This window comes from Mastigoproctus giganteus, chromosome 9 (assembly GCF_048544385.1).
Source record: "Mastigoproctus giganteus isolate SK-2022 chromosome 9, ASM4854438v1, whole genome shotgun sequence".
Taxonomy (NCBI): Eukaryota; Metazoa; Arthropoda; class Arachnida; order Uropygi; family Thelyphonidae; genus Mastigoproctus; species Mastigoproctus giganteus.
In genome coordinates, this window is record NC_143583.1 from 197,646,492 (window position 1) to 197,670,226 (window position 23,735).

A 23,735-nucleotide genomic window follows, 5' to 3' on the forward strand; every position below is an offset into this window, starting at 1 on the left:
CGTAAAGGCGACTACGATGGACTGAGACATTATTTAAATTCTATACAGTGGGACCAACTGATGATGTTACCAACAGCAAATTCAAAATGGGAAGCATTCAAAGAACTTATCTTGGAAGCTACTATGCTTTACATACCAACTAAGAAATATTGTTCAAGGTTTAGGCCTAAGTGGATGTCAGATTAACTAATGAGACATATGGCAGAGAAGAAAAATACATGGGATACATACAAATTAACACGTGACACAGAATCCTATGATAGATACAAGTTGATCTGTAACCAAGTTACAAAGGAGGTTAGGCAGATTACGAGAAATCTTTGGCAAGGGATGCAAACAAAAACAGCAAAGAGTTCTTTACTTATGTAAACTCTAGAAGGAAAGGGATGAATCAGATTGGTCCACTTGATATCAATGGGTTAACTGTTGATGATCCTGCTCAGGTAGCTAACAAACTAAATGAATATTTTGCATTGACATTCACACATGAGGAGTTATTCAGCAATGGGAATGCCAGAGGTGTATTCAACTCTGGCAGTAAGCTAGAGAATCTTGTAATAACTGAGAGTAAAGTGGCGGAGAAATTGTTGAAGATAAACACAAGAAAGGCACCTGGGGTGGATGGGATCTATCCAGTTATATTAAAGGAGGCAGCAAAGGAAGTAAGGAAACCCTTAGCCATAATTATGAGAGCTTCCTTGGACTCAGGGGAGGTACCTACAGACTGGAGATGTGCAAATGTGACCCCAATTCAGAAAGGAGGATCAAAGGCCGACACAAGTAATTATAGACCTGTGAGTTTAACTTCTGTTCCAGGAAAATTAATGGAATTAGCTGGGACACAGCATGGTTTTGTTAAGGGGAAGTCTTGCCTGACCAATTTGATTGGATACTATAATGCAGTCACAAAAGAACTAGATGCAAGGAATAACTTTGATATTATATACTTGGATCTTAGAAAGGCTTTTGATACTGTTGCACATGAAAGACTGCTGAACAAATTGGAGCAGTGTAACATTGGAGGCAAATTGCTGCTATGGATAAAGGGGTGGTTGAGGGGAAGAAGACAGAGAGTGGTAATCAGTGGACACTGCTCATCGTGGACTAATATTATTAGTGGAGTCCCTCAGGGTTCAGTGTTGGGTCCATTATTGTTTTCTGTATTTATAAACGATATTGATGATGGTATATCAAGCTTAATGTCCAAGTTTGCAGATGATATGAAGGTTGGCAGGGTTGTCAAGGACACTACTGACACTATGCTGCTGCAACAGGATCTGGAAAGGTTGAGCAGATGGGCTGAGAGGTGGCAAATGAAGTTTAACATTGACAAATGTAAAGTACTACATATGGGAAACAGCAACCCGAAGAGAAACGTATCAACTCTGTGGTACTACACTGACAGTGGTACAGTATACACCACGCGGTCAAGCCCTGATTGGTCAAGCCCTGTTTGAGTGACCGTTAGAATGAGTTGGTAGCTACGTACCTCAAGACATCTATATCCAGAATATTTATTGGTACTAAATTTATTTGATTTAAAATATGGTAAATAGAAGTTATTAATTTCATTACATTTAAGATATTGAGAACATATATAAATATATAATAATATGCGCAGAGCCATGCTCCCAATGGCTCCCCAGGATGAACAATAAACCAAGTTCATCATCCAGTATTCTTCATATCTAGGGGTTAAGACTTCCCCCCCTCCCACTCGTAAAACTCCGAGATTCTGAACTAAACACTGCACCCCAGCAGCAAAGCAACTCAGCAACTGCCCTTCAGAAGCTTTCATCCCGCGGATTTTCATCCCGCAGATTTTCATCCCTCAGATTTTCGTCCTGCTGCAAAAAATTATCTTGGTACCATTATCCAATTCTGGATATGGGAACACAAGACCTGGAGGAGAGGCCAGACAGTCAACAAGGCCAGCCAGAGGGTTCCCAGACATCTACCGACAAGCGAGCGGTGAAACCCACCCTGGATAAACCAGAAGAACAGGATTAAACCAGACAAGACACCACCTGCAAGAGGAGAAACAAGAGGTACAATATTGAAAAACCAGACTGGGAAATGAGGAGCAATAGTGAAGCAAGAGAGCGACAGGATCCAAGCAAAAACACAGAAGAGCAAAAACAAGGGGAAAAAATCTCCCCCCTGGATCTCTCGTTGCCACAGGTCCTTGAGCAAGTGCTCACCCTGCGAGCCACTCTAGAAAACATAATGAAAGATAACAGTAGCAGAATTTCTTCAACCTTAAGAGCAGACATAGTCCTTCAATGGACTAAATTAGAAACAATCCTCCTGCAAACAAATGTGGAGCACCAGAGGGAGCTTGCAGCCCTAGAAGCATATAAAGATGTTGATGGTGGCAAACAAATGCTACAGCACGCCCCATCATATGCCCAAGCGCTGAGGCAAACCCCAAGTGAGAGGGAAAAAACCAGCAAATTACAAGTTCAAAAGAAGAAAGTACTCACAAAAACTCCAAATATAGTGATACTGAGACCTACCGGGGACAGCAACCAATCAAGTGAGCAAATCAAACAAAAAGTCATAGATAATATGAAGGAAGACTTTCAAAACACCAGGATAAAGTCTATCCGCAAAACCAGGAACCCAGGGATTGTGATTGAGACTGAGAGCGAGAAGGAGATAGAAGAAATAAAAGCAAATAAGAAAATAACCACATTAGGACTAAAGGCAGAACTACCGAAAAAGAAAGGCCCAACTATACTAATATTCGATGTAGAGTATGACATGGATCTGCAGCAATTAACCAACGAGATTTATAGAAAGAACTTACAGAGCCACTTCCCAGAGTTGGAACCCTCTGAGCTGATTTTTCCAAAGTTCAAAATAAAAGCAAAGAACGGGATGGGAGTAAATTGGACGGGGAACTGACGCCATCTGCTTGGTAAATCTTAAGCACCCAAAACAGAATTTATATAGAATGGAGCAGCCTGAGATACAGGGAACATATATCCATTCCCAAGTGCTTTCGCTGCTGCAGATATGGCCACACCACCCATACTTGCACACAAAGAGAGAGCCAACCTGTGGCCACTGCTCTGGTAAAGGACATGAGTACGATACCTGTCCCAACAAAACTGACACACCAACCTGCGCAAACTGTAAGAGTCTGAAACTGGAGCACTCACACTCTATCTGCGATACTGGGTGTGCGACATACAAAAAAATCAAGAGTTCCTACCAACAGAAAATAGATTATGGCCACACACCATAAACAATTCAACTCCAGCCTTCTCACATTCCACCAACTCAATGCACAGCATGCCAGAGCGGTGGTGGAGCAAGTCCAACTAAACGCCGACGATGAAAACGCTGACATCCTCATAATATTGGAACCGTACATGCACCAAAAGCAAGTACGGGGATATCCTATTAAATACAAAATTGTGCAGTACACAGATGAAACTCCATGGGCAACTGTGATAATCAGGAACCCCCATATCACGGTCACAAAAATCCCACAATTCTGCACACCGTGGGCAGCATGTGACCACCTTTCACCTCCCTGGGAAGTCTTTATGTGGTTGCTCTATACTGCAGGCCACGGGCAGAAATCGACTATGCGATAACATACCTGGAGAATCTTCAAACTGCACTAAGTGGACACAAGATAATAGTGGGGGCAGATGTCAACTGCAGGTCCCCCCTCTGGCACAGTACCATGCCTGAAAGAAGAGGCTCAACAAATGGGCAAAGGCTCGAGGAGCACCTGGCCAACTCCATTGTTAAAAACCAACCCTTCTGCCTCCCGACCTTCTGCAACACCTTATGGGAAGCAGAGATTGACATAACATTAGCCACAAGAAACACAGACACCCACATCACAAATTGGACGGTTAGAAATGCCTGGACGACCTCGGACCATTGTACAATAACCTTCACATTAGAAAGGAACCTGACAAGAACAGTTGCCGACAGGCACATGCTAAATAGATTTGCCCTCAGCAAGGCAAACTGGGACACCTTCCAAGAGAATCTACACACAGCAGGTCAGCAATACCTGCACACACTTAGGGAGCAGGAATGCGGGAGCAAAAACCCAGAACAACTCCAGAAGGATTTAACAAAAATAATAACAGAGGCAGCAGAGAAAGCCATGAAGAGAAGAATCCCCATTGCAGGGGCCACGCCCTGGTGGACTCCAGAGCTCACACGAATGAGGAAATTAGTACAACACAGAAGAAAACAATTTCAGAGGGCTAGGAGGAATTGGCCGCAACAAGAAGTCTTTGAACTCAGGAACCAATATAGAATCACTAGAAATTGTTATACTGAACAGATAAAGAAAAAGAAAAGAGAATCACGGGAGAGGTTGGTACAAGGGTCAGGAAACAGCAACCCCTGGGGGGTGGTATACAAAATTACCACTCACAAACTCCCCAGGGGGGAAGTCGTGACAGCCACCAAAACAGCACAAGGAAATTTAACCATAACCTGGGAGGAGTCGATTGGGAACATCCTGGACATCCTTCAGGAGCTGCCAACAACACTAACAGATGAGCAGCAGGCTATCTGCCAAGCAAACAATTGCTATAATAATGACCAAATAGAACCCCCCTTCACCTTAGAAGAAATTCAGTATGCAGCAAGCCGCGCAAAAAATAAAAAATGCCCTGGACTGGACCTAACTGAACCGGAGATGGCAAAAGAAGCAATGGAACATATACCGGAATTACTGCTAAAACTATTCAATTGCTGCCTGGAAGCAGGTAAATTTCCACTACAGTGGAAAAAGGCAAATTTAAAACTGCTCCTAAAAAACCCAACAAAGCCACCAGAGACACCTAGTTCCTACAGACCAATAGCCCTGCTATCAACCCTCAGTAAAATATTCGAAAGGCTGCTACATACCAGAATCACAAGGCATTATAATGAAGTAAATCCTAACGTGACAAAGCAATATGGATTTACTCCTGGCAAATCCACTATCAAAGCAATACAGAACCTCCTCTCTAGAGCCACCCATTGTCAAAGGAAATACTTCCTCGTCATCGCAGTGGATTTCGCTGGGGCGTTCGACACCCTCTGGTGGCCGAGTGTCTTGGCGAGACTCAGAGCTGCCAACCTTCCATTGAATCTTTATTATTGCATGAAGGATTACCTGGCTGATAGAGCAGTGAAAGTTACCACACCATATAAATGCCTCAGTCGCCCAGTCCGCAGGGGCTGCCCCCAGGATTCTGTCCTGGGGCCGCTACTGTGGAACTTTGTCTTAGACGAATTCCTCGCCATGGATCTGGGTGGTGTGGAGGCCCAGGCCTATGCAGATGACTTGGTCTTGACCATCGAGGCTGACGGCAGATCCTCCTTAGAAATGCAGGCAAAGATGCCCTGCAAAATCTGCTAGATTGGACGAAGCTACACTTGCTCAAACTAGCACCCGACAAGACAAAATCGGTGCTGCTAAAAGGTATGCTAGACTTAAGGAGACCACCACAAATTAAGATTGAGAACAAAACAGTTAAGCTGTGCGAAAAGATTAAATACCTAGGAATAATCCTGGACAGAAAATTAAATTTCAAGCCACACCTAGAATATATTAAACAAAAGATAAGAAGATATACAGCCCTCATCGCTAGAGTCACTCGCAGGGACTGGGGACTCAGACGTACTACCCTGTCTCTGTACTACAAAGCTCTCTTCATCCCTGCCATCACATATGGCTCCCCTGTCTGGTACACGAGGGTGGCACTAAAAGTGAATAAACAGATCCTCGAAACCATTCAGAGGACTATCCTCCTTACTATGTAAAGAGCAACTAGAACGACTAGCACGGCTGCCCTCCAAGTCCTGGTAGGAGTTCTGCCCCTGGATCTTGAAGCTATCCGCTGTGGTCTGCTCTACCATCTTGCCAGAAACATATCGGCTACAATGTATGACCTCACCACTGACATCACTAATGACCGCATCTGTGAGAAGAGAAGAATCACCAACCACCTCGTCCAGATTTGGCAGAGGAGATGGAGCAACACAGAAAAGGTGCAGTGACCAGAAGATTCCTTCCCACTGTCACCAAGCTGTACCCTAAGGCGGCAGCATGGTTTTACTCCGGTCGAAATACCACCTTCCTCCTTACAGGGCACGGCCCATTTAAAGCTAAACTTCACCAACTTGGCATCATAAATAACGCGGACTGTCCCTGTGGCAACCCAGAGTCCTGGAGACACTTAATGTTTGAGTGCAATTTGTATGATGACCGACGACTACGCCTAATAACAGCAATCCAATATATCCCAGACAACCAAGAACCCAAACCGTTAGACACTCAGGAGGACTACAAGGCACTCAGTCAATATGCCCAGGATCTATTTTCTAGAAGGAAAACAATGATAGAAATATACCAAAGGCAACCCGACTACAAAGAATGCAGGTCAAACAAGTTAAAAAAAAAAAAAAAAAAACCTCAGCTTACAACAGAAAGTCAAGACTTTAGGATGATTTGGTTGGCCTATTGTCAACCCAAAACTGCACTCCCTTGTGCGGTTTTTTTTTTTTCGGGGAGGGAGGAGGGAGGAGGGGATATTTGTTCTTCTCCTCTCCTTGCCTCCCCATGTCGTGGGGCATGGGCATGCCCCACTTAAAATGGGGGATCACCTTCCCATCCGACCCCCTCTTCTTCCTATTTCATCCCCCCATCTACACCCTCCCTCCCATTACTTTCTCTTGTACAGTGATTGCCCCACATGTCCAAATTTAAATCACATCAAATTTTGCCCGACCTTTTAGGCTCTCTAGAAATAGTTCTTTCAGCGTAAAACCCCACGCAGAGCTTTCTAAATGCAATTTTACTTAAATCAACAGCAATAACTCCAACCTTTATTTTAGGTCCTAGTCACCGAAATCCCAGGAAAGTAAGTGGCAGGACCTGCCAGAGTATAATTAGTCTCTTGGTACACCCGGCCGGCGTCCCCGTCGCTAGGTATGGTAACGCCGGGTCCCACTGGGGGCCCGGCAGCCAACAGGCCGGATGAACAATGGGCACAACAAACTACATACCACATGACCCATACATTATTTTTAAACCTCTGGCATAGACAGGATACTGTCACTCGATACATAGAACATACGCGGAGATGGGAGAAATCCCTGGAGCCGTCAGACCCTCAACACTATACCTACCTATACTGACAGTGGTGGAGAATGAAAGGGACCTGGGGGTTGTTGTGCAGGCAGATATGAAGTTCTCTGAGCAGTGCAGACGGGCTGCAAGAGTAGCTCATGGTGTATTGTCAATGATATATAGGAATTTTTCTAGCAGGGATGAGGAGGTGATTATTCCCTTGTATAGGGCAATGGTCAGGCCACACCTAGAGTACTGCATACAGGTCTGGAGGCCTCATTTCAAGAAGGATGTAGAGATGCTGGAACGAGTACAGAGAAGGGCAACAAGATTAGTGAATGGAACAAAGGGGTGCTCTTACGAAGAAAGGCTTAAGTTTTGCAAATTACAGTGTCTGGAGACTAGGCACCAGCGAGATGATCTGATAGAGGTGTATAAAGCCTTGAATGGTTTGAGCATGCTCAATGCTGATGGGATTCTTCCTCTTACTCAGCATAATCACCTGAGAGGGCATAAATTCAAATTGAGGAAAGACAGATGTAGGATAGACGTGCGGAAATTTGCCTTTAGCCAGCGGGTGGTTGGTTGGTGGAACAGACTTCCATCCCTTGTCGTGGAAGTTGATAGCCTAAATAAGTTTAAGGCTCAGCTGGACAGGTATTTCGAACGAACAGAGGGGTGAAGTGGAAGTGGGGTTTTTTTTTTTTTTTTGGCTGATGCTGCATAAGCTTGCTTTCTTGCATCAAATGCCTCTACTAATGCTAATGCTGATGTCTCATAATGGGGAATTGTAACTTTCCAGATGTTTGTGAATGTTGGTCATTCACGGACTAGCAAGGCTTTTGTGGATTTCTTGGATGACTGTTTTCTACAGCAGCCTGTTAGAGAGGCAATAAGAAGAAGCAATACTCTTAATCTGGTTATCAGCAGCAATTCTTAATGCATTAAGAATCTGCTAGTAAAAGACCCACTGGGTGGCAACAATCACAGTGTACTAACGTGGAATTTAATTAAAGAAATAACTAATGGCGAGGGTAAAGGGAAAGGCTTTAGCTTTCATAAGGGAGACTACAGTGGTCTCAGAGAGAGAGAGAGTTTTTAAATTCTATGCATTGGGATCAACCGATGACACTACCAACAGCAAATTCTAAATGGGAAGTAATCAAAGAAGTTACTAGGCTTTTCATACTAACAAAGAAATACTGTTCAAGGCTTAAACTTAAATGAATGTCAAATGAACTACTGAGACACATGGCAGGGAATAAAAGTGCATGGGATACATATAAATTAGGGTGATACACCTATATTAGATAAAAATTAGTCTGTAATCAAGTCACAAAGGAGGTTAGGCAAGCTAAGGAAAATTATAAGAAATCTCTAGCAAAGAATGCAAAGAAAGACAACAAAGACTTTTGTGATTATTTTTTTGTTATTATTTATTATTATTAGCCATATGGTGCAAGGAAGCCTAAAGCTTTTGCTGCAGTAGCCAAAAACAAAACATTTCTCAGTTACCCCAAGAGAGAGAGAGAGCGAGAGAGAGAGGCAGAAGTAGAAGGGAACCACCAAGAAAGAGAAGAATGATGATATCCAGCTCAGGACCCTGGGTGTGCCAAACCCATACTCACCAGATGTGAGTCCTGGGATTATTAACAAGGAAAGGGTTAAATCCCATTGAGTCACTTGATATTTGTTGGTTAACTGTTGATGATCCTGCTCAGGTTGCAGATAAATTGAATAGGTATTTTGCATCTATATTCACACATGAGGAATTCTTTAAGGAATGGGATGCCAGAAGTTTATCAAACTCTAACGAGGAGCTAAATGACTTTGTGATAACTGAAAGTAAAGTAGAGGATGGACATAAAAAAGGCACTTGGGGCAGATGGAATCTATCCAATTATATTAAGGGAAGCAGAAAAGGTAGAAAGCAAACCTTTAGCCATAATTATGAGAGATCCTTGGATTCAGGGGATCCCTATAAATTGGAGAAGTGCGAATATATCCCCAATTCATAAAGGCAACATAAGTAATTACAGACCTGTTAGCTTAACATCTGTTCCAGGGAAAATAATAGAATCACTGGTGAAAGAAGTAATGCAGGGCCATTTGGACAGGCATACAGTTATACTGCAATTGTAGCATGGATTTGTCAAGGTGCAGTGTTGTCTATCCAATCTTGAAGGTTACTATGATGCAGTGACCAAGGAACTGGATGCAAAAAATAATTTTGACAATATAAACATGGATTTCGGGAAGGCTTTTAAAACTGTTGTACATAAAAGACTGCTGTACAAACTGGAGCACAATGTGGCATTAGGGAAAGTTACTGCTGTGGATAAAGGGACAGTTAAGTGGAAGAAGAAGAGAGTGACTATCAATAGGCATTGCACTTTGTGCACTAATGTTATTAGTGGAGTTCCCCAGGGTTCAGTGCTGGGTTCATTTTCGATGTGAAAATATCTTTGGCGCACCTAATAATTTCGGACTTAAGTAAAACCAATTTGTCACGAAAATGCAGTGCAGAAATTATGCAAATTATGTCACTTCCTAAATGATGCCAACTCAGCAAAATCCACGCCAATAGCCTAATTACCCATTTGATTGTAGATGTTTTGAATAGCTGCAATCAAATGGCAGCTACAGGAAGTAAGATTGTGATGTTGCAATTATACTTCCTGAAGTTACTACTGCAGGAAGTGTGAATGGAAAAATACAAGTATTTGATTACAGATACTTTTATCATTGCAATCATACCTGTGTGATTGCAACAATACAAGTTATGACAATTTGCCTCTGTCGGAAGCTGTAAATGGTATCACTTCTGTGTCACATTTTTCATGACCAATCAGATTTACTCAGTTGTGGTGAAGTAAAATGCAAATGATGTCACTTCACATGGTAGATGGTTTTATGTGAAACATCCTTCATGCTTCTTTTAGGTATTTTGATTTGTATATATTGATTATGAAATAAAAGAGCTTTTGTATCGTAAACATTTTATTGATCATTGACAAATTTCCATAATTTAAGCTGGAAGACAAGACAATGGACTTGCAATTGCATTAGCATTAGCATTAGTAGAGGCATTTGATGCAAGAAAGCAAGCTTATGCAGCATCAGCCAAAGAAAAAAAAAAAAAACCCACTTCCACTTCACACCTCTGTTCGTTCAAAATACCTGTCCAGCTGAGCCTTAAACTTATTTAGGCTATCAACCTCAACTACAAGGGATGGAAGTCTGTTCCACCAACCAACCACCCGCTGGCTAAAGGCAAATTTCCACACATCTATCCTACATCTGTCTTTCCTCAATTTGAATTTATGCCCTCTCAGGTGATTATTCTGAGCTAGAGGAAGAATCCCATCAGCATTGAGCATGCTCAAACCATTCAAGACTTTATACACCTCTATCAGATCACCTCGCTGGTGCCTAGTCTCCAGACACTGTAATTTGCAAAACTTAAGCCTTTCTTCGTAAGAGCACCCCTTTGTTCCATTCACTACTCTTGTTGCCCATCTCTGTACTCGTTCCAGCAGCTCTACATCCTTCTTGAAATGAGGCCTCCAGACCTGTATACAGTACTGTAGGTGTGGCCTGACCATTGCCTTGTACAAGGGAATAATCACCTCCTTATCCCTGCTGGAAACATTAATGTATATCATTGACAATACTCCATGAGCTACTCTTGCAGCCCGTCTGCACTGCTCAGAGAACTTCATATCTGCCTGCACAACCACCCCCAAGTCCCTTTCATTCTCTACCAATGTCAGTGTAATACCACAGAGTTGATACGTTGCTCTGGGGTTGCTGTTTCCCATGTGTAGTACTTTACATTTGTCAATGTTAAACTTCATTTGCCACCTCTCAGCCCCTCCACTCAACCTTTCCAGATCCTGTTGCAGCAGCATAGTGTCAGTAGTGTCCTTGACAACCCTGCCAACCTTTGTATCGTCTGCAAACTTGGACATTAAGCTTGATATACCATCATCAATATCATTTATAAATACAGAAAACAATAATGGACCCAACACTGAACCCTGAGGGACTCCACTAATAACATTAGTCCACGATGAGCAGTGTCCATTGATTACCACTCTCTGTCTTCTCCCCCTCAACCACCCCTTTATCCCTAGCAGCAATTTGCCTCCAATGTCACACTGCTCCAATTTGTGTAGCAGTCTTCCATGTGCAACAGTATCAAAAGCCTTTCTAAGATCCAAGTATATAATATCAAAGCTATTCCCTGCATCCAGTTCTTTTGTGACTGCATCATAATATCCAATCAAATTGGTCAGGCAAGACTTCCCCTTAACAAAACCATGCTGTATCTGAGCTATAACTGAAGTCTTGTCTAAATGATCCTGCAGTGCTTTAACCAGTGCCTCCATTAATTTTCCTGGAACAGAAGTTAAGCTCACAGGTCTATAATTACTTGTGTCAGCCTTTGATCCTCCTTTGTGAATTGGGGTCACATTTGCACATTTCCAGTCTATGGGTACCTCCCCTGAGTCCAAGGAAGCTCTCATAATTATGGCTAAGGGTTTGCTTATTTCCTTTGCTGCCTCCTTTAATATAACTGGATAGATCCCATCCACCCCAGGTGCCTCTCTTGTGTTTATCTTCAACAGTTTCTCCTCCACTTTACTCCCAGTTATTTCAAGATTCTGTAGCTTACTGCTAGAGTTTAGCATTAGCATTAGTAGAGGCATATGATGCAAGAAAGCAAGCTTATTCAGCATCAGCCAAAAAAAAAAACAACCACTACTCCCATTTCACCCGTCCGTTCGTTCGAAATACCTGTCCAGCTGAGCCTTAAATTTGTTTAGGCTATCAACTTCAACAACTAGCGATGGGAGTCTATTCCACAAACCAACTGCCCGCTGGCTAAAGGCAAATTTCCGCACATCTATCCGACATCCGTCCTTCCTCAATTTGAATTTATGCCCTCTCAGGTGATTATTCTGAGCAAGAGGAAGAATCCCATCGGCATTGAGCATGCTCAAGCTATACAAAGCCTTATACACCTCTATCAGATCACCTCGCCGATGCCTAGTCTCCAGGCTCTGTAATTTGCAAAACTTAAGCCTTTCTTCGCAAGAGCAACCCTTTGTTCCATTCACTAATTTTGTTGCCCTTCTCTGTACTCATTCCAGCAGCTCTACATCCTTCTTGAAATGAGGCCTCCAGACCTGTATACAGTACTCAAGGTGTGGCCTGACCAATGCCTTATACAAGGGAATAATCACATCCCTGTCCCTGCTAGAAAAATTCCTGTATATCATTGACAAGACACCATGAGCTACTCTTGCAGCTCGTCTGCACTGCTCAGAGAACTTCATATCTGCCTGCAAAATTACCCCCAGGTGCTTTTCATTCTCTACCACTGTCAGCGTAGTACCACAGAGTTGATATGTTGATCTGGGGTTACTGTTTCCCATATGTAGTAGTTTACATTTGTCAATGTTAAACTTCATTTGCCACCTCTCAGCCCATCTGCTCAACTTTTCCAGATCCTGTTGCAGCAGCATAGTATCAGCAGTGTCCTTAACAACCCTGCCAACTTGGTATCGTCTGCAAACTTGGACATTAAGCCTGATACACCATCATCAATATCATTTATAAATACAGAAAACAACAATGGACCAACACTGAACCCTGAGGAACTCCACTAATAACATTAGTCCACGTTGAGCAGTGTCCATTGATTACCACTCTCTGTCTTCTGCCACTCAACCATCCCTTTATCCATAGCAGCAATTTGCCTCCAATGCCACACTTCTCCAATTTGTGCAGCAGTCTTCCATGCGCAACAGTATCAAAAGCCTTTCTAAGATCCAAATATATAATATCAAAGTTATTCCCTGCATCCAGTTCTTTTGTGACTACATCATAGTATCCAATCAAATTGGTCAGACAAGACCTGCCCTTAACAAAACCATGCTGTGTCTAAGCTATAACTGAATTCTTGTCCAGATGATCCTGCAGTGCTTCTTTAACCAGTGCCTCCATTAATTTTCCCTGGAACCGAAGTTAAACTAACAGGTCTATAATTACTTGTGTCAGCCTTTGATCCTCCTTTGTGAATTGGGGCTACATTTGCACATCTCCAGTCCATGGGTACCTCCCCTGAGTCCAAAGAAGCTCTCATAATTATGGCTAGGGGTTTGCTTACTTCCTTTGCTGCCTCCTTTAATATAACTGGATAGATACCATCCACCCTGGGTGCCTTTTTTATGTTTATCCTCAACAATTTCTCCTCCACTTTCCTCTCAGTTATTAGAAAATAATCTAACTCACTGCCAATGTTTACTTCACCTACGACATTCCCCTTCCTGAATAACTCCTCATGTGTGAATGTAGATGCAAAATACTCGTTTAGATTGTTAGCCACCTGAGCTGGATCCTCAACTGTTGAACCATCAACATCCAGTGGACCAATCTGATTCATCCCTTTCCTTCTTGAGTTTAAATAGGTAAAGAACTCTTTTCTGTTTTTCTTTGCGTCCTTTGCCAAGGATTTCTCATTATCTGCCTTTGCCTGCCTAATCTCCTTTGTGACTTGGTTACAGACCAACTTATATCTATCATAGGCTTCCATGTCACCCATTAATTTGTATGTATCCCATGCATTTTTCTTCTCTGCCATATGTCTCATTAGTTCATCTGACAACCATTTAGGCCTGAACTTTGAACAATATTTCTTGGTTGGTATGTAAAGCCTGGTAGCTTCCAAGATTAGTTCCTTGAATGCTTCCCATTTTGAATTTGCTGTTGGTAACATCATCAGTTGGTCCCACTGTATAGAATTTAAATACTGTCTCAGACCATCATAGTCGCCTTTACGAAAGCAAAAACCCTTCCCTTTACCTCTGATGGTAATTACCTCCTTGAGTAAATCCCACTTCAGCACACTGTGATCACTGCCACCCAGTGGTTCCTTTATCTGCAGATTCCTAATGCATGAAGAATCACTACTGATAATCAGATCAGGAGTATTACTCCCTCTAGTTGCCTCCTGAACATGCTGGTGTAGAAAACAATCATCCAATATATCTACAAAAGCCCTGCTAGTGTGTGAGTGACCAACCCACAAATTCCAGTCAATATCTGGGAAATTAAAATCCCCCATTATAAGACTCTCTGATTTACTGGCCCATTCTATTTCCCTGTACAGTATCTTATTATACTCATCAGAGTCATTAGGCCTATAGCACACTCCTACTCTCAATTTTGATTTACCTATGCTTATGTCACACCAAACTGACTCGACACTGCCCTGTCCATCAATGTCGACTGGCTTCACTTCCTTGGATTTTATGTGTTTTTTAACTAATAGCATAACCCCTCCTCCCCTCCTGTCCTTTCTATATACATTGTACTCCCCAAATTCCAGTTCTGCATTCCTTATATCTGTGTGACACCACGTCTCTGATATCCCAACAATATCTGCCTTTGATGTTTTGAGCAATACCTAAAATTCATCAAATTTATTTACTAAACTCCTAGCATTGGTGTACACGCAAGTATACATGCACCTGTTTCTATTCTTAGCTACCCTAACACAACCCATGTGTTTACTTGTATCACAATGACTTCCAGCAGTCTCTGAAATATCCTGCATCTTGTTTTTCAGGCTTCTGCTCATTCCAATAGAAGCAGTGCAAGAATCTCTTTCACCTCTGCCAGTGGCTACTGTTAATCCATTAGTCTTTGTCTCCCCCCAAGCTAGCAGTTTTGCGACCCACCTAACACTGCCTCGATAGCATCAGCAAATATTCTTGCACCCTTTCTATTTAAGTGTATCCCATCCCTGTAGAAGCAATCTCTCCTGTTAACAAGTACATTCCAGGCTGAAAAAAATTCTACCCCTTGAGCCTTGCACAATCTTTCCAGGGCCGAATTGATCGACAAGGCTCTCATGATATACTCCTTCCTATCGTGTCTGGACAGAATTGCAGACACTTTCAAATTCAACCCTACTTCACGGCTTTTTTTCAACAGTTGAATGCACCTCTGGCATTCCCCTCGCTGAATAACTCCTCGTGTGTGAATGTCGATGCAAAATATTCATTTAGTTTGTTAGCTACCTGAGCAGGATCATCAACTGTTCACCCATCAATATCAAGTGGACCAATCTGATTCATCCTCTTCCTTCTAGAGTTTACATAAGTAAAGAACTCTTTGCTGTTTTTCTTTGCATCCCTTGCCAAGGATTTCTCGTAATCTGCCTTCGCCTGCCTAACCTCCTTTGTAACTTGGTTGCATATCAACTTGTATCTATCATAGGCTTCTGTGTCATGTGTTAATTTGTAAGTATCCCATGCATTTTTCTTCTCTGCCATATGCCTCATTAGTTCATCTGACATCCATTTTGGCCTAAACCTTGAACAATATTTCTTAGTTGGTATGTAAAGCCTAGTAGCTTCCAAGATTAATTCTTTGAATGCTTCCCATTTTGAATTTGCTGTTGGTAACATCATCAGTTGGTCCCACTGTATAGAATTTAAATACTGTCTCAGTCCATCGTAGTCGCCTTTATGGAAGCAATAACCCTTCCCTTTACCCCTAATGGTAGTTACCTCTTTGAGTAAATCCCACTTCAGCACACTGTGATCACTGCCACCTAGTGGTTCATTTATCTGCAGATTCTTAATGCATGAAGAATCACTACTGATAATCAAATCAAGAGTATTACTCCCTCTAGTTGCCTCCCGAACATGCTGATGTAGAAAACAATCATCCAATAAATCCACAAAAGACCTGCTAGTGTGTGAGTGACCAGCCCCCAAATTCCAGTCAATATCTGGGAAATTAAAATCTCCCATTATAAGACTCTCTGATTTACTGGCCCACTCTATTGCCCTGTACAGTTTCTTATTATACTTATCAGAGTCATTAGGCCTATAGCACACTCCTACTCTCAATTTTGATCTCCCAATGCTTATGTCACACCAAACTGACTCAACACTGCACTGTCCAGCGTTGTCGACTGGCTTTACTTCCTTGGTTTTTATGTGTTTCTTAACTAAGAGACATAACATAACATAGCCCCTCCCCCCTTCCTATCCTGTCTGTCCTTTCTGTAGATGTTGTACTCCCCAAATTCCAGTTCTGCATCTCTTATATCTGTGTAACACCACGTCTCTGATATCCCAACAATATCTGGCTTTGATGTTTTGAGCAATACCTCAAATTCATCAAATTTATTTACTAAACTCCTAGCATTGGTGTACACGCAAGTATACCTGCACCTGTTTCTATTCTTAGCTACCCTAACACAACCCATGTGTTTACTTGTACCACAATGGCTCCCAGCAGTCTCTGAAATATCATGCATCTTGTTTTTCAGGCTTCTGCTCATTCTAATAGAAGCAGTGCAAGAACCTCTTTCACCTCTGCCAGTGGCTACTGTCAATCTATTGGTCTTTGTCTCCCCCCAAGCTAGCAGTTTTCCGACCCACCTAACACTGCCTCGATAGCATCAGCAAATATTCTTGCACCCTTTCTATTTAAGTGTATCCCATCCCTGTAGAAGCAATCTCTCCTGTTAACAAGTACAGTCCAGGCTGAAAAAAATTCTACCCCTTGAGCCTTGCACAATCTTTCCAGGGCCGAATTGATCGACAAGGCTCTCATCATATACTCCCTCCTATCGTGTCTGGGCAGAATTGCAGACACTTTCAAATTCAACCCTAATTCTTGGCTTTTGTTCAACAGTGACCTGTACTTGTTAAGGAATTCTGCCGGTCTCCTTCTCTTAATATCATTAGTGCCAACGTGTACAACTATATCACCTTTTGTGCCCTTAAAAGATGATATTCGCTGTACAACGTCATCAACCTTTGCCCCTGGCAGACATACCCTGGTCCTGTTCCACCTATCCTTTTTACAAAGCATGTTCCCCGTTTCCCTGACAATAGAGTCACTAACAACTACTAGTTCCTTCGGGACCAGCGCATTCTGCCTTGGGGGTCACCTCTGTGTCATGTGATGCCCAAGTGCAAGCTCTGGCGTTGATGTGGGCAGCTGAGAGCCTGATGGGCCCCTCAATTTAGTTTCTTCGAGGGCATCCACCCTGTCCTTCAATCTCTCATATAGGCCCACAAGAACGCTGAGTTGTTGCCTGATATCGATACACTCCTTGCATCGCGCACACACAAAGACTTGCAGTGTAACTAAATGTCTCTGGAAAGCATCGTTGAGTGAGGTACCCAATCTTGTAGTTGAAATTTAGGGAAAATGCGAGACGAAAAAAGAAATTGCTGACAAATACTTGTATTGTTGCAGTAATATGACAAATACTTGTATTGTTGCAATCATACTATTCAACAAATGGCTACAGTCAAATGGGTAATCAAGCTATTGGCTTGGATTTCTCTAACCGCTTCCAAACCAAAGATGTTTCACATAAAACATCTTTCATGCGTACAAGGTACACATGAGGTTTGTTTTTTTTTTCCAATATTTATCAATGATATTGATGAAGGTAATTAGGCTTAATGTCTAAGTTAGCAGATGATACAAATGTTGGCAGGATAGTTAATGAAAGTCATTTGGGTGAGCTACTGCAACAAGATCTAAGAAAAGTAGGTTGATGGACTGAGAAATAGCAGTTGAAGTTTAACATTGACAAATGCAAGATACTGCATGTGGGTAACAGTAATCCCAGGGTAACTTATAAATTGGATGGTACTACACTCAGGTTATTGGAGAATGTAAAAGACCTGGGGTAGCTGTGCAAGTCAGTCATCAAATTCTCTGAACAATACAGACATGTTGTCTGTATTGTTCTGTATTGTCAGGACAGCTCATGGGTTTTTTTCAATGATATACAGAAACTTTGCCAGTAGGGATAAGGAATTGATTATTCCTTTGTACAAGGTCATAGTTAGGCCACATCTTGATATATTGTATACAGGTCTGGAGGCCTCACTTTAGAAAGGATATAGATCTGCTGTAAAAGGTGCAGAGAAGGGCAACCAGATTGGTGAAGGGAACAAAAGTATGCTCTTCCCTAGGAAGGCTTCAATTCTGAAAATTGCAGCATCTAGAGACTAGGCTGCTCTGGGATGACCTGATCAAGGTGTTTAAGGCCTTGAATGGATTGAGTAAGCTGAATGTTAATGGTATTCTTTTATTGCTGAGAATACACACGAGGGGGCATAAATTCAAGTCGACGAAGGACAGTTGCATGACAGATGTGCAGAAGTTTGCCTTCAGCTAGCGGCGAGTTGATTGTAGGAACATGCTTCCATCTGTCGTTGTGGAAGTGGATGGGTTGAATAAATTCAAGGGAAAACCAGAAAAACTCTTGGAGGGTACGGATGGATGATTTTTTTTTTTTTTTTTTTTTTTTGGCTGATGCTATATATGCTTGCTTCCTCGCATCATTTGTCATTATTAATATTATGTACAGCTGATGGACTTAAGGAGTACTTCAGTGCTTTCTACACTTCATCCCAAACATTATTTTTCAGCAGTATAATGCTTGCCTACATAAACTCTAATAGCCCAACCATGCCTGTGTGACATGGGCATGCTTTCTTGGCCTGCACCTTCACCAGATACATCAAATAAATTTAGGATAGGATGAGACATTCACTGACTTCCACCACCTTCCAATCCTCTGTCCTGTTGCTCAATTTGCAGCACAAGAAGCATGGACCAATATTCAGAAGATGACACTGGCTGCCTTCTAGACTCCCTACCACAATGTTTATAGAGGCCATACTACAACTTATGGGCACAGCATTTTTGTATGCAAATAATGCTCAGCTGATACACACTCTATTCATTTGTTATTAACGTGATCTGTCACTCTAGTTATTTTCAGCTCCTTTTAGGCAAACAAACTTTGTTGATGAGTAGTCTACAAATATTCCAACATTAGCTGTTTAGATACCTTCCAATCAATAGTGATGTTCACTCCTTAGCACATCCTTAGCTGACTGTATGAGAGAGAAAATCTAAACAGCAATTCAGTTAGTTCAGTTTTAACACACACTTAATCCAAAATATGACAGTATCCAGACATCTTTAGCTTTAGTAGCCTAAAGCTAAAAACAATTGAAAAACCTTTTCAATTGAAATACCATGTTTGTATTTTTTTAACATGAAAAATCTAGGTTGTTATAACACATGAAAATGACCTTTTAAAGATAATTATCACATGTTAAAAAAATTAAGATAATTATCATTTAAAAATAACTCCAATTATTATAATTAATGATATATAATTATATCACGTTGATTAATCATATTGAAGTTATTTTTTTTTTTTTTCCCTTTTAATAAAACACTTACCAGTTTGCTGTCGGGCATCTGTGATTTCAAGTAAGCATTACGAAATATTGCAGAGGGTCCAATGAGCTTGTCAGATTCTAACCTCCACATTTCAGGTAAGAATCTCATAAATTCTGGAGTTGCACTCGTGCTATGTAACTCGCATGTATTGTCTGTAGAGAAAGAGATAATATTACAATACAGCTTGCGAAAGATTCCAAAATAATTTTGATACATAAAAGAAAAACTAAATTTACAACACATTCAGTTTATAAGATACATTAATTCATCAATCATTAATTTGATATATTAATGTATCAATAGATTAATACCTCAAATCTTCCATCATTTCAATACTACTTTTGAAAATAGCAGCTTAAACTGCTAATTTAAACTGATCATACAAATATTATGGTGGTGTTTAACCAGCTTTCTACTTTCTTAAAACACACATAATAGGTTTTCATTTTTTTTTTTTAATAATTAAAATTAATGCAATACATTATGTCATTAACTGGTACAATATTTAGTCAAACCTCCATATTACATATTAAAGAGAAAATTTCCATTTCAATTTTCTGAAATTCAAAAATGTTTAGTTTAGATAATATGGTATAAAATTCCTGCAGTTTGCTTAATCCTTTACTAAGCTCATAATCAGATACAGCAGAATATTGAAGCAAAGCCTTGTGATATTTATTGATTTATATTAAAATTTACACATTTTAACTGAGTATTTTACTGCTGACATAAAATAAGACATTAGTGAAAACTACATCTAAGGACAAATTCAAATACATTCCTAAAGAGCCATTTGGTGTACACAAATGAAGATGACCCAAAAGTGTAAAAAAAAAAAGTTAAAATGGTTAGCATACAAGAATTTCCCAAGAGGACACAGAAAACACACTCCCATTAGGGACTGCTACTATGGTGAGAGTGGTTATGATTTGGGAGAGGCATCGTGATAAACAGTTGCGCATTGATCTCCATAATTGAAACAATTCAGAAGGTATCTAAACTACCATTAGTTGAACTTAATGATAAACAATTAATATTCAGACAGTTAAGGTGCAGGAACTTTGTTATCATTAACCACACGTTGAAACATGAAGAAATAAATCCCATAAAATAATAATAATACCTAATAATAGAGGGTGAAAATTAAACTGATTTAACTTTTCTCAGTTCATTCTTCCAATAAAATGCTGTCATGCTTATCAAAGACAGCTCCACTCTTCCATGTATTTTGGATTTACTCACTTGCCATTTAAAATTGCAGTGAAGTTCTGATGAGATTTAGACGAGAATTCATAACAAAAAAAACTGGAAAAGAGAATGTCAATTCTTAAATTTCAAAACATAAAAATCAGAATCCGCATATGCTGCAACAACCAATAAATAAATGATTTTTTGGTTGTTACTGTGGAAAATAATATTTCATCCAAAAAAAGGGCACATTTAATTAACTAATTAAAACTACATCATATCAACATTTTGGGTCTGCTCTGGAATTCCATTCTTAAGACAAGTTACTAGATCCAGATCTGAATCTAACTGAATGCTTTTTGGATGTTTTATAACAGTCAGTTTTTTATGTGAGTGGTTATGAAAATGTGAGTTAGACACAGATCCCTCAGTTGAGCTTTATGTGGGCAGTTATGAAGTGTCGAGTCAGTTTGGTGTGACATAAGCTAATGACTCTGATGAGTATAACAAGAAACTGTAGAGGGAAATAGAGTGGGCCAGTAAATCAGAGAGTCTTAATAATGGGAGATTTTAATTTCCCAGATATTGACTGGAATTTGGGGGCTGGTCACTCACACACTAGCAAGGCTTTTGTGGATTTATTGGATGATTGTTTTCTACATCAGAATGTTCGGAAGGCAAATAGAGGGAGTAATACTCTTGATTTGATTATCAGTAGTGATTCTTCATGCATTAAGAATCTGCAGGTAAATGAACCACTAGGTGGCAGTGATCACAGTGTGCTGAAGATATGGGAAGGGTTATTGCTTTCGTAAAGGCGACTACGATGGACTGAGACAGTATTTAAATTCTATACAGTGGGACCAACTGATGATGTTACCAACAGCAAATTCAAAATGGAAAGCATTCAAAGAACTTATCTTGGAAGCTACTAGGCTTTACATACCAACTAAGAAATATTGTTCAAGGTTTAGGCCTAAGTGGATGTCAGATGAACTAATGAGACATATGGCAGAGAAGAAAAATACATGGGATACATACAAATTAACACGTTGTAAGATGTAAAATCTTACACATTTAATATTTTAGAAATGAGTAAGATTTATTTAAAATAAAGCTTAGGAAATAGCAAAATAGGACAGTAAACATTACCAGTCACTAATATTATTCTAAGTCACTCACAAGGAATTAAAAATTAGACAAGGTTGAATTAGAGAAGGGAGCGGTAAGCTATTAGCAATTAGGGGTACATTTCAGTTCCCACCGTGGCAAAGAACAAACAATAACAACGGGAATAGTGGCAGTGGCTACTGGCGAGGAGGTGCGAACAATTTAGGCTAGGACAGTACAATACGTGAAGGACACAATCGGTCGGACATTCCTTTTGATCGAGGACACCTAGAGTCCAGCCAGGTAGTAAATACGGGTCAAATTGCTCTGGTTAGCGTCTGACATTGGCGTCTGACTGTCAGCGATGGCATGGTTGTTAAAACATATAAAATAAATCTGCTAAGTTTAACGAGGGGTGGCGAAGGTGACGGCGAACTTCAAAGCAGCGGATTGCCTGGGAAAAATTTGGAAATTTATTAAAATGAGCTCTGAATATACAGCTTGAAAAATTTTAAAGGACGAATAGGAAATGATGAAAATTTGACAAAATGAGAAGATTGGGTAAACTCAGAAAAAAAGCGGGCAGGAATTATGAGGGGCGTTGCTGAATTCAGAGTAACAAAAAGTGAGTGAGCAGGGGGAAACGAGAACAGATCCCTGAGTTGAGCTTTATGTGGGTGGTTATGAAAATGTGAGTTAGACACAGATCCCTCAGTTGAGCTTTATGTGGGCAGTTATGAAGATGAGTTAGAAACAGTGAGAACCCCGAGTTGAGTATGTGGGGGTGTGTGGAAATGAGTTAGGAAAGACAGAGTTGAGTTTTTGACAATGTTAGTGAGAAAATGAGTAATAAGTTGTGTAGGGTTAGATAAATCCTATCCTATCCTGTCCTGTCCTGCCAGCCAGTTGAGAATGTTCTGACAAAGTTAAGATAGAGTAGTAAGATAAGTTTAAGTACAGTCAGTGGGTTAAGAAGGGTTAGATGAGTTTCATGATAAAAGAGAACAGTCGAGTAGTTGGTTTGTTATTTGGTTTTTAGGAGCATTAGCAACTAAGGCCATATTGCTCCGGGATATGCGGTGGTCATTCCCTGACCTTTCCGCATCTTCCGTATTTGGTGGTGACGGGTTCGAACCCCGGTGTAATCAAGAAGCGTGTGCTACGCACTGCTACTCCTTCCCACCTGGCTACGGAGGCGCCTTCGAGTAGTTGGTCATGGAAGAAATATAATAGAGAGAAATAAGCCTAGTCCATCATCGGTAGGAAGTGAAAGTGGCCAGAGTGAAAATAAGTGAAAGGAGGAACCTTGGTAAACCGAAAGAAGCAGCCTTGTGAAGCTGAAAGTAGGAGCCTTGGTAAGGAGAAAATAAGCCTAGTCCGTAATCGGAAGGTAGTGAAAGTGGCCAGCATGCAAATAAGTGTTGTGTACGGAGAGAAATAACCCTAGTCCATCATCTGAAGGCAGTGATAAAGGCAAGGCGCAGATAAGTGAGCTGAGAAGGTAAAGTTGTAATCCCGAGTCCACCAGAATAGCTGAACCGAAGGTTAAGTAGCAGTATCGAAGACGAGCCCATAAATTCCTAAAAGACACAATGATGCCCTATCCAGACGTAGACTACAGCCCATGGAGAAACTAGAAGTTTGAGATGAATGCAGTTGGTAAACGATGATGCCATTCCCAGACAAGGAGCTGAAGGCCCAAAACTGAGAAATCCGATCCGTAAAATTAAGTAAGTGACTAGTTATATAGTATTCTCCCTCACAAATAAAGGACTGTTGGAACTCTAATATCAGATTAGTATAATGTTTAGAAAGATGTTAAGGGAAGGATGTACAAAAATATAATTATATATACATAAATATAGAGATAAATCAGATAGAGGTTTTGATTAATGTATAATTAGACATATGTAGAAAGGCAAAGGAGAGAAATTTGATATTTGTTATTAGTTATTGTTTAACATATAGGTATGATGTATTTTGGAAGGCAAGGGTAGAGAAATACAGAGAAAGAAATAGCCTTATGAATGTAAAT

The 23,735-nt window shown here is 40.8% G+C and overlaps 1 protein-coding gene across 1 annotated transcript in view; it reads right to left on the reverse strand.

Moving 5' to 3' along the window:
- The window catches only part of LOC150081007 (uncharacterized), a 193,640-nt gene that overhangs the window by 131,356 nt on the left and 38,549 nt on the right, over positions 1 to 23,735 (reverse strand). The window contains exon 4 of the mRNA XM_090380885.1: positions 19,403 to 19,554. Within this exon, the coding sequence (XP_090237011.1) occupies positions 19,403 to 19,554 (152 nt within the window). The remainder of the gene's footprint in view (positions 1 to 19,402; positions 19,555 to 23,735) is intronic.